This window comes from Dipodomys spectabilis, unplaced genomic scaffold (genome assembly GCF_019054845.1).
Source record: "Dipodomys spectabilis isolate Male_0828 unplaced genomic scaffold, ASM1905484v1 ptg000059l, whole genome shotgun sequence".
NCBI classification, from domain to species: Eukaryota; Metazoa; Chordata; class Mammalia; order Rodentia; family Heteromyidae; genus Dipodomys; species Dipodomys spectabilis.
The window spans coordinates 39,210-51,881 of record NW_024870736.1 but is presented as its reverse complement, the minus strand read 5'-3'; the positions used below and the strand labels follow the sequence as shown (position 1 = coordinate 51,881).

The 12,672-nt window shown below is 36.7% G+C and overlaps 1 protein-coding gene across 1 annotated transcript in view; it reads left to right on the top strand.

Annotated features, from left to right (window-relative positions):
• Positions 1–12,672, top strand: part of LOC122108389 (phenylalanine--tRNA ligase, mitochondrial-like) — a gene marked incomplete at its 3' end in the record, with an annotated part of 131,989 nt that overhangs the window by 104,999 nt on the left and 14,318 nt on the right. Inside the window, exon 3 of the mRNA XM_042680309.1 lies at positions 4,781–4,940. Coding sequence (XP_042536243.1) covers positions 4,781–4,940 — 160 coding nt within the window. The remainder of the gene's footprint in view (positions 1–4,780; positions 4,941–12,672) is intronic.

The following is a 12,672-nucleotide window of genomic DNA, read 5'->3' as shown; positions in this document are numbered from 1 at the left end:
TTTAATGGTCTTCATTTATTATACATGATTTAATTAGGGCACACTGTCACTTTTATGCAGGTGCCTAAAACAATGTATACATGCAGAGACACTGCTACTCAGCTCTGTTCATGCTTTAAGTCTGGTTTTTCATCCCATTCATATGATCTTTTTTATAGTGAACCAAAGAATGGGCTCTTCAGATTACAGATAAGACTATAAGTGTTTAAATTCAGGCTCCATCACTTGCTAGTAATGGTGGCTTAACTTCACTTAACTTAATTGAAAAACATATGATTTGATAATTGAGAAATATTATTGTGAGGGTTAACAAAACAATGTAATAGGGAAGATATGCATCCACTAAAGTAGCAAACATCTGTTGCTGGCAACTAGTCTCCTACAAATAAAGAACAAACCAGACCTAAAAATAGTAGATGAACATAAAGACAACCATCATGGCAGAAGGTATAGAAATGGAGAAAATGCATTGTATAACAAGAAATCAGTATAGCAAAAAGGAAAGGATGAGTTTGGACAGGATGGGGGAGAATATTGAAAGGGGTGACATTGATCAAGATACACTTTATTATTCATAAAGTGCTTTGTTGAATGGCAATGCCTTTGTACAACTATGAGTGTGTATGTTTAATACAGTTTCTTTTTCTTTTTGTTTGTTGGTCATGGGGTCTGAACTCTGGACCTGGGCTCTGTCCCTCTGCTCTTCAGCTTAAGGCTAGTGCTCTACTGCTTGAGCCACAGTGCCATTTCCAGCTTTTTCTGCTTATGTGGTGCTGAGGAATCAAACCCAGGGCCTCATGCATGCAAGCAAGCACTCTACCACTGAGCCACCTTCCCAAGCCCTTAATACAGTTAATAAGTACTATTTTCTTCTCACTTTTCTTTGTGGGGTAGGGTGGGTAGACTTGTGGATTTTCATCAACTCAGCTATTGAAAAATTTTTGTATAAGATATAGAGTACCAAAATCAAGTACAGTGACAACAGGGGATACACCTTAAGGGAAGAACATACCAAGGAAACAAAAAAAAATCACACAGTACATTAAAAACAACAAAAACAAAGAAAAGCCTCTTGTGTCCATATCTTGGGGTTCATTTCACTTAGCATCATCTTATATGGTCATATGTACATAGCATTTGAGCTTTTCTGCTCATCTGATAAAATTATGGTAGACGTATACTAATGAACTTTACAACTTTGTGGGATGGGGAAATGAGGGAGGTAGGAGAGGGAAGGGGTAGTGGGAGAACAACAAAGGAGGGAGTAACAACGCTGGACAAGAAGTATACTCATTACCTTACTCTGTAACTAACCCCTCTGTACAGCATCTTTACAATAAAATAAAATGAAAAAATATTTTAAATTTTAGGACAGTAACCTTTAATAGTATTGGTGAATTTTTTCTGTTACTGTTTATTAGTGCTTTTCAAATTAAGTAGTTTTACAATGGTGTTTCAATTTAACGTGTCATTTTGTGAGTAGAATACATCTTGATGGATGTTACCCCTTTATATCGTTCTTGCCCCCTCTCACAACCCCACCTATTCCCACAATTACCTGGTTCCAATTATTTATCTTTTTTGTTGGGTAGATTTGCTAGTTTTCTAATGTTTACCTAGGTTAACATAGCAAAATACAAATGTGTGGAAGAGGTTGCCTTAGATATATTCTATACTTTTTGTGTCTTGAACTTAAACTCAGGGTCTAGACTTTGCCCCTGCGTTTTTTGGTTTTTCCTCTCATGGCTAGCACTCCACCATTTGAGCCACAGCTCACTCTTGCCCACTTCCTCCTTTTTTTGGTGGTTAATTGGAGATAAGAATCTCATTGATTGGGGCTAGGAAGGTGGCTCAGTGGTAGAGTGCTTGCCTTGCATGCACGAAGCCCTGGGTTCGATTCCTCAGCACTACATAAGCAAAAAGAAAAAAAGCTGGAAGTGGTGCTGTGGCTCGAGTGGTAGAGTGCTATCCTTGAGCTGAAGAGCTGAGGGACAGCGCCCAGGCCCAGAGTTCAGGCCCCACAACCGGACCCCCCCCCCCCCCCCCAAAAAAAAAAAAAAAAAAAAAAGGAATCTCATTGATTTTTTTTTTTTTTTTTTTCCTGCTTGGGTTGGCGTGGAACTATGATCCTCAGATCTCAGCTTCCTGAGTAGCTAGGATTAAAGGGGTGAGCCACAGATGCCTGAATTTATATCCTATAATTTTAGAATTTTGTCTCTTACAACCCTGAATGTTATACTTTTCATTGTTTAATAACTCAATTATAATAGGTGTACTGTACAGTCTATGGGACAGTTCCTCCTCCTCCCCCTTTTTCTCCTTGTTGCTCTTCCTAGTAAGGATTTTAGATCAACCTTAACACTTGACTCATTTTGTTCTTTTTTTTTTGTCTTCATTTTTGTCTTGGATTTTCTTGCTTACGCCCAAGATTTATACTGGATTGAGAGTGTAGTAACTCTCAATGTGACTTTGCATGCTCGTGTTCCTTTTTTCTTTTTTTATTAGGCCCAAGACAGGTACTGGAACTTGTCCTCCAACCCCACCTGTGTACCTTTATATATATATTTGTTTTGTTTTGGGAGTACTAGGGTTTTAATTCAGGGTCTTGTGCTTTCTAGGCAGGTGCTCTATTAGTGAACCATGCTTCAGCATATTTACTTTTTTTTTTATGTCGGCATTCTGCTTTCCATTTATGTTAAAGGCATACATTCAAGGCTTTATAAAAATTAGTTCCTTTTGCTCTAAATTATTTTTAGAGGAAGTACTGGGAGACACAGGCCTTGACAGATGTCACTGTTTCTGGTGCATATAAGACGCAGTTGAAGTCTTGGATAGTAGGGCATTTTTCTGAAAAGCTTTGGCTGATTTTGATGGGCATTTTGAGGTACTTTCAGTATTGCATTGCCTCAGTCCACTTTCATAGCCGGAGGCTGTTTCTGTTACCCAGGAAATGTGACACCTGATCTCAGGTATACAGCAGGGCTGGTTTGTGTTTGTGTTGATTCTTGTCATGATGATAGGTCCATCAGTGCTATGTAGCTTTGTCAGTGCTAGGCTTTCTTTTTTGTATCCCTGGCTGTAGTTAAACTGTCACAAATCATGCTATGCTTTGTTTTTTTCGTTTTTTTTTTTCTTTTTCCTTTAGTGTTGGGGAGGCAGAGATTAGAGATTTTCAATGGCTTTGTGATTTTTTTTTTTCTGGCTTCATGCTTGTTTTGAAGACTTATTTAGTAATTCCTCTTGATACCTAATACAATTTTTTCAGTTTTTCAGTAGCACTAATCTAAAGATTTGGTTCATCATCCCACTTAATATTATTGAAAATGATACCTGTTTCATTTATGTAAGAGTGAGTGTGTGAGAGAGAGAGAAAGAGAAAGAGAAAAAGAGAAAGAGAAAGAGAGACAGGAGAGAGACAAAGTACGTATACTGGGGCTTGAATTCAGACCTTCTCACTCTTATTTGGCTTTTTCTCTCAAGTCTAGTGCTCTACCACTTGAGCCACTCCTCCTTCACTTTAGGTTAATTGGAGATGATTCCCATGAACATTTCTTTCTGGTCTGGCTTTGAACCACAATCATTAGATCTCAGCCTCCTAAGTAGCTAGTATTACAGGAGTGAGCCACCAGTGACTGGCTTGTTTTGTTCTTTAAATGAAAGTTATTTTTTTTATTTCACAGGACTCTGGGTGGGAAGAATGGTAGAGTTATTTTCTCATTCCTCTATCCATTCTCCTTTCTTCTTTCAGGTAAAGTTCTGGCTTGTCAAAGATGAGGAATGTTTTATTGGGAAAACAGCTTCTGACAAATAATAGTTGTGATTAATATTCAGTATGTTTCATGTAGTTGTTGCCCTATATTAAGTACTCCATATTTTCATATATTACATTTGTAGTTTATTATTATCGCAGTTTACTGATTATAATCAGAGACTTAGTCGCCATGTTACCTGCCTCTGTTTACATGAACAGTAAGTGGCAGAAACATGTTAGACCTGTTCTGGGCTTTGGAAGAAGAACAGTAAAATTTCAACATGCCTGTTCTGGGCTTTGGAAGAAGAACAGTAAAATTTCAACATGTTACCTGTCTTCATGGATTTTTTTTTTTTTTTTTTGGGGGTCCGGTCCTGGGGCCTGAACTCTGGGCCTGGGCGCTGTCCCTCAGCTCTTCAGCTCAAGGCTAGTGTTCTACCACTTGAGCCACAGGACCACTTCCGGCTTTTTTCTTCTTGCTTATGTGGTGCTGAGGAATCGAACCCAGGGCCTCATGCATGCAAGGCAAGCACTCTACCACTGAGCCACCTTCCCAGCCCCTCTTCATGGATTTTTATAGGTCTTAGTTCCTAAACTAAATTTTGTTACTTAGTCTCAGATCACAAAACCCATTCAGAGGGTTGGTGATATTATTTTAGAGACTGAAAGTCTGACTGACTGAAGTTTCCACTAGGTATGAGAATAATGTCTTTTGTTAGGAAATGACTATGAGAATATGCAAATGTAAAACAGATGTGTAAAAATCAGAACAGTGCCTTTTAATTCCCTAGAGATCCTCCATGTAATTTAGCATAGAGTTTTCCTCAAAGGTGGTACAAAGTAGATGTGAATTTCAGTAAGATATAATTTTAGTAAGATGTTAATTCCAGGTAATTATTGTAAAATGTAATTCTTATTCCCATACTGTAACTTAGAGCAAAGTTTGTTTTTAACAGAGTTGCATAATGTTAGATATAGACTGACCACTATACCATATTGTATACTTGTTTTATTCCTCTTGGTTTACAGTTATTTGCTGGTATAAAGGATGGAGAAAGTCTGCAGCTCTTTGAACAAAGTACTCGTTCTGGCCATAAACAAGAGACACACACCATGGAGGCTACAAAGCTTGTAGAGTTTGACCTCAAGCAAACCCTTACCAGGCTTGTGACACATCTTTTTGGAGATGGTAGGTACTCAAATACCTTTGCTGTTGGAGACTTAGATATCCATACTTACAGTGTACCAGATCATTGAGGCTAGTTGTATGGAGATTTTCTTTAAAGGTATGAAATAATGGTTCAGATCTTTGTGAGATGGAGCCTATGGATTTCATAGTTCATTTGATCCGATGAACAGAATAATACGAAACTAGCATTAGCTAGAGAAAGAAACTGTTTACTACCTTGGATAAGGATGATAATAGAGTAAGATGAGAGTCATCAGGTTAGGGAGAAAATGTACTAACTTATTAGTGTGATTGTGTTACCATGTTATCATTAAGTTGATAGAGCAAGTTTCTTAATTGTATAAATGGGCCCAGTGGGAAACTTCATGTATTGGCATAAATATTACTGTTATTAATAACAAACATATTAATAGTGTGTTTCCTATAAGAGGAACAATATTGTTAAGATCTAGAATCTCATTTTAATTACTTGTATTTCATTTCTAATTGTTAATACTCTCATTTCCTCCAACTAACACCAAGTAGAGATAACAGTTTTCTAATTTTAGAATGATATGAAGCCAAAGTTTGACTTTTTTTTTTTGATTGTGACCTGCATTTATGAAATGTTTGGGTGCTGGGACTGTAGTTTAATTGTATACTTGAAGCTCTATGTTCAAATACTCAGCACTATGAGGGGAAAAAAGGAGAGAAAAGAAATGCCTAGATGATACAATTATAGCACGGTTGAGATTCTTCTTTATTCTTTTGTTCTTATAAGATTTAAAAAAATCAATAAGTAATGATTAATGATTTTTAGAAGATTTACAAACCAATTATATCCTCAATTATACTAAGGTATAATTGACGTAAATTATTCATATTTAAAGTATACAATTTGATAAATTATCATGTGATAAACTGATCACATTTGCACAGTCTTAAAAGTTTGGAACACCAGAATCAAGACAATAAACATGTTTATCCTCAACTTTTTCTTCCTTAGTTGTCTATATCTGATGGAGGTAGTCAGTCATCTGATGTTTTCATTGCTCATCAGTTTGCATTTTCTAGATTTATGTGAGTGTAATGCTATGCTGCATTGTGTAATCTTCAGTGTCACTAAATGTGATTGTTCATTCATCTAGCATTTATCTGTGCAGTTGGTGTATTTCAATATTCCATTTGTTTTATTGCTGAACAGTGTTATAGTCCTCAGCTTATCCCGTCAACCATCTATAGGAATTTTTGGCTGTATTTAGTTTGGGGCTATTATATGTAAAGTTCCTGTGAATATTCACATAGAATTTTTTTTTAGACGGTATTTTATTCCTTTGGAGTTAATACCTAATAGTGGGAATGACTAGATTGTATGTTAGGTATATGTTTAACTTCCCCAGAAATTATTAAGTTGTCTTCTGAAGTGGCTGTAGTACTGGTAGTGTATGAATTCCAGTTGCTGTATGTCTTCAGTATCATTTCTTCTAGCCATTTAAATTTTAACCATTCTAAAAGGAATACAGTACTTTCATCAAGTAATAACTTAGCATTATAAAGAACTTTTCCAAATGATCAGGCAAAAGTCACCCTAAGAAAGACATGGCTGAGCATAGTGACAGATGACATATGTAGAGCAAGCAATAATCACACAAAGAATAATTACTCTTTGTAATCAGTAAAGTTTGTTACCATACTTCATAGGGGAAACGATTTTAAAAATTGGTATGTAATAGGTCCCATGGTTTCCCTTATTTGCAATAACTAGTATATGTCTGAGAAAAGCAGAAACGGTCAGATAAGTTGATTAGGCGAAATGAACCCCAAGATACGGATTCAAATGATTTTTCTTTCTTGCAATTGTTTCTAACATATTTGTAAGATGATTTCTTTGTTGCTTTGTATGTCTTTCTCTCACAATATAACCCCTGTTTTCACTGTATTTGATGTTGGTATACTTTGTGGGAGGGAAGGGAAAAAACAAATTGATTAAATAGGGATACAGGTGGACTCATTGCAACAATCAGATGTATAAGACATTATGTTGAAAAACAAACTTTACAACTTTGGCGGGGGTGGGGGGTGGGGATGGGAAAGGGCAACAAAGGAGGAGGCAACAATACTTGATAAGAAATGTCTCATTACCTTGCTCATGTAATTGTAACCCTCTGTACGGCATTTTCACAATAAAAAAAATTGGTATGTAAGTATTGGCAAAGAAGGAAATGGTGGAATGAGGTGCATACAAAATCTCCTTTGCAAGAGGCACAGTCACCATTCCCAGGTAGAATATTTGTACTCAAAGCTCTGGATTCATCTCTGATTCCCCTATGTATACATGAAGTCATGTACATGTTTAAAAGGATTTTCATAACTTATTAATTTTTGCTCTTCTGTTTGTTAGAATACCTTTGCTTCTGTAGTATCAAACACATGGTTAATATAATATTTAAGAAACTACTAAATAACCTTATGTATCTTTTATATATATATATATATATATGTTATATATATAATTTTTTGGTTGGTTGTAAGCCTGAACTCTGGGCCTGGGCACTGTCCTTCAGCTCTTCAGCTCAAGGCGAGCGCTCTACCACTTAAGCCGCAGCACCATTTCCGGCTTTTTCTGCTTATGTGGTGCTGAGAAATCGAACCCAGGGCCTTATGCATACAAGGCAAGCACTCTACCACTGAGCCACCTTCCCAGTCCCTATACATACCTTTTATAAAAAGCATACCAACTTCATCTTGGGTGGTGGGGAGTGTAAAAAAAGAAGCTTCCAGTATGTTCATAATGCTTTATTTTAAATAAAGATGTGAAGTTAAATATGACAAAGTGTTATGATTAAATAAAATGGAATAATGGGCCCATAGATGGTTTCTGTTTTCTATTTCTGTCTTCATTTTTGAAGTATTTCATATTAAAATGATACAATGTAATAGTGAAACAGTTTTCAGATAGAGATTGCTTATGTGAAAATCCTATTGGCCACTTGTCTTTCCTTTTGTGGTAAAAGAAAGGAATTAGGATATTTTTTAACAGTAATATAATCTACTTAACACTGAAATGTAGGGAAATGGATTGTGTTGTTCAGGTTATTTTAGAGATACAGTAGTACAGAAGAGGTTCTAGTATTTAAAGGATACAGTATTCTATCTCTAGTAGATTTTCAGAATGATTTAGGCTTATCTGAACTTCTTCCTTGTGAAACTATTGAAAGAACCCTTTTAGGGCCATCCTTGTTTATGTCTATCTACACATTTCTCTAGTCAAATATTTTGCTGTTTGTGAGACTTAGAACTTGAGTTTGAACCAGATTTCAGGCATCACGGTATGAAATTGGTAGATACATTCGACCTCTTTCAGATGCCATAGATCTTATTTCCTCTGCTTGGGAACCTAACGGGTGTCTATGAGCACACAAGAAAGGTGTCTTCTTATGGGTTGGAGGTGTGGCTCAGTTGGTAGAACAGCAGCCAGTGAGAGAAAGTAGCTGATACTGAGTTTGTGTTCTGGTCTTGGATCTAAAAAAGGAAAGATGCCTTTTGCAGGAGTGAGCTACCCTTCAGGAGAGATCCTAGTGGAGGAAGAGCCCTGCTGACCTGGAGAGGATTAGAGAATTAACAGTGAAAGGTACTAAGGGAATCAAACCAGGAAGAAATGTAAGAAAACAAGTGAGACATAAATGCTAGTCTTTGAAAGCAATCATAATACGCTCACTGCAGACTGACTGAGGAAAAAATGAAAAGAGGAGAAAGAAAGGAAAATGTTGACAGCAGATCTCATGCCCAGTGAGAAATGGTAGTGTGGGATCACCACAATGTTCTCTGAGATGTTTATCAAGTCAGTTAACCTTAAGGCTTCAGTCTTCCCACTGTTAAATAAAAGTAATACTTGTTTCAAATAAAATAAAATGCAACATAATTTATAAAATATGCCTTATAAACTGAAAATGTTAAATTAATATGTACATATGGAGAAACGAAGAGAAGGAAAAAAAAGTTAAGAAAGAACCATTGTAAAAGGAGACATTCACTCAGAGTTTTGTTTGCTTTGTCTTTATTGCATTTAATAGGATGAGATTTCTTTTATAACTGACTCTGACCCAGAAGTATTTTTTGTTCTGAGAATGGCTTTAATCCTTACCAAAGACCAGACTAATAATTTTTAAAAGAAAACACCATGCTAGACTCTGAACAAGGATATTCCTTTTTCTGAATCTGGTCCTGAAGATTTCTTTGTGATACTGCTTTACATATTTGTATTTGTATAGGTTTCTTTTTTTCTTCTAGTTTCTTCTCAGCTACTATGTATTTTTTTTTATTTGAAAGGTGATGTACAGAGGAGTTACACTTACATAATGAGTATAATTCTTGTCCAACATTCCCTTCCTCATTTTCTTCCTCTTTCCCTTTCCCCACCCCGAATCCCCTCTCCACCAAATTGTAAAGTTCATTTCCAACATGTCTTGTGTCACTTTTGCATAGGTTTACCCTTTGTCCTTTTTCTCACCATTTCTGTGATTCCTCTTCTCATTTCTAATCAGATAACTTATATACAAGACAAATTGTGCTGAAATAAAAAACAGTGACAACAGGGGCTAAACCAAAGAAGAAGAAGACAAAAAGAAAGAAAGATAAAGAAAATAACTGCATACAGTACAAAACAACAACAACAACAAAGAACCCAAAACCTCTTGTTTCCATATCATGTAGTTCATTTAGATTAGCTCATTTTATAAGGTCATATACACACATAGCTATTGAGCTATTGCGATCCTCTGCTAGAACTATCCTAGACATATACTAGTTACTACAAATGAGTGGAACCATGTAGTCTATGTTTCTTTGGGTCTGGCTTACTTCACTTAACATGATTTTTCTTTTTTTCCTTTCAAAAGCATTCATTGAGATGATAGTTTCCAGGCAGCAGATTTGTTTGATATGATTTTTCTGACTATGAAGATTTTCTTGACATGGTAGGCATGCTTATGGCTAAGATTTAGGAGTCTTAAATTTTAAATGTGAGGGGTGTGTGTGTACATATATTTCAACAGTGTTCAGGCATATATTTGCTTAATTACTTCTAAATGTTGTTGACAGACTTTGGATTCAAATTTCATCAGAAGTATTACTCTTTTAACAATCATCAAACTCACTTTAAAAAATTATCTTTAGTTGTACAAAGATAGACAAAGCAGTTTATGACTACAATATATCTTGATAAATGTCATTCCTTTCAACTTTCTTCCCCATCCGTTCCCTCCCCCCCCCCCGTCACTTTTCTTAGTTTTGTAGGATATACATTGGATTCTTGACTACATTCTGTTTCTCTTCTCCTCTACCCCTTTGCCATTGACCTTACCTCACCCCTTTGGAGTACCCACTTCAAACTATTTGTAAGTTTGAATTAGAATTGTGCGATGAAATTAAAGTAAACTTGGAAAATGCATAGTGTTCATGTGCATTAAAGTCTATCTGTGGGAAAAGTCTCACGGTCTTTTCTTTGCTTTTGGCTATGATCGTTTTGATACCATTTATACAGTATGGCAACCCTCAGAAAATGCTGCAAAATAGGTTGCCCAGACAGCTTTGCCTTGTCTCCATGTATCTTTGTCACTGAGATTTTGGTTGTCTGAGTTGGCTGAGTCTGTCCTGGATATGCTTTCCTGGCTTTTCACTCTGCTTGTCACTTCTTTGAGGGCGTCCGGGACAGAGTGGAAGGTGACTCAAACCCAGGCCTGTTAATGAACTACAAGAGTGAGAAGGTATCCAATAAAAAAACACAAAACACAGCAACAAACAGACTATGCTGTACACTTTTACTGCTTATGCTGAACAGTACTTGAGAACAACTCTTGAACAACTATTTGAGATTGGTGGCTGTTTCTCCTGATCTCTGAAAAAGGTTGCTTTCTTTTGATTTTAGGTTTTTCACAGGCACCATGTAGTTGTGGGCTTTTTTGTTTGTTTGTTTGTTTTTGGTATGTGTGTCTTTCTATATGTATCTGTGACCTTCCTAGGTGTCATCAACCTGAATGTCACTAAGATTAATAATAGCAGTAATAACAAAGATAATAACAATAGAGATAATAGTTGGCAGTTTCAAACCCTTTGTTGAGCCATTCCTACAGTTTTATTTTTCTTTTGAATAAGAAAAAGGTAAAGTATCTAAGTTTTTAGATAAGTGAACCTGACACAGGAAAATTAATGACACGTAAAGACCACACTGCTGTAGTATCAGTGGCACAGTTTTAACTGGTGTAGTCTGACCGCTAATCCCATGTTAGAGGTTGGCTGTTTTGAAAGGACAGGAAGAAATAACTTAAATAATATTCCTGAGCCTAAAAGGCATACAAAAATTATGAAGTGAAAATAAAACTAAAAATCAGACCTCTCTCTAGATACTGTTGTTTGGTTCTTTCCTTTCTTTTCTCTGCAGGTCTCTTAACTTCTATGGCAAAGCCTCTATTTATTACATGTCCAATTGTGTTTTACATACCAAGATCAGGTAATAACTGAAGTTTCACTCTTCCTATAATTAATGAATGAATGGGAACTACTTTGCAGGTCTCAAAAATACTCAGTGGCTGCCGCCTCCTCCTTGTCCTCCTCGCCCTCCTCATCCTTGTCCTCCTCGTCCTCCTCCTTGTCGTCTTTGTTGTCATAGTCATCCTCCTCCTCCTCCATTTGGTGCGGGGTCTGGAGTTTGAATTCAGGACCTAGGCCCTGTCCCTAAGCTTTTGTGCTCAAGGCTAGTACTTACTTGTGCCATGTTCCCCTTCAAGCTTTTTGGTGGTTAATTGATTCGCCCCATTTGTTAGGAGAGGGAAAGACTTGGAAAAAATTATATTAAGTGAAGTAAGCCAGGCCCAAAGAAACATAGGTCCCATGGTTTCCCTTATTTGCAATAACTAGTATATATTTGGGACAAGCAGAAAAGATTAAAAGCTATGTACATATGACCATATAAGATGATGTTAAGGGAAATGAACCCCAAGATAGGGACACAAATATGTTTGTTCTTTCTTGCTATTGTTTCTGATGTATTTATAATGTTCCATATGATTTTTTTGTTTCTTTGTATGTTCTTCCCCCACAGTATAACCCCTGTTTTCATTGTATTTGATGTAGGGGCCTTGCATCTTGTATATATACTTCTCTAATTTGGGGAGGGAATGGGAAAAAAAACCAAAATGCTTAAATAAGGATACAGATTAACCCATTGTAACAATGAGATGTTGAAAACTAATTATGTTGAAAATGAACTTTACAACTTTTTCTGGGCTTATGGGGGGGGGTGTAGTTGTGGAGGTGGAAGGGAAGGGATGGTAAGGGAAAAACAAAGGAGGAGGAGACAACAATGCTCCATAGGAAATGTACTCATTAACTTGCTCATGTAACTGTAACCCCTCTGTACAGTATTTTTTTTTTTTTTTTGGTGTGTGTGGGGGTCCTTTCGTGGGGCCTGAACTCTGGGCCTGGGCACTGTCCCTCAGCTCTTCAGCTCAAGGCTAGTGCTCTACCACTTGAGCCATAGCGCCACTTCCAGCTTTTTTCTTTTTGCTTATGTGGTGCTGAGGAATCAAACCCAGGGCCTCATAGATGCAAGGCCAGCGCTCTACCACTGAGCCACCTTCCCAGCCCCTCTGTACAGTATTTTTACAATAAAAAAAGCATAAAAAAAAAAGTCTATGGACTTTTCTGCTTGGGCTGGCTTTGAACTGTAGTCCTCAGATCTCAACTTTCTGAGTAT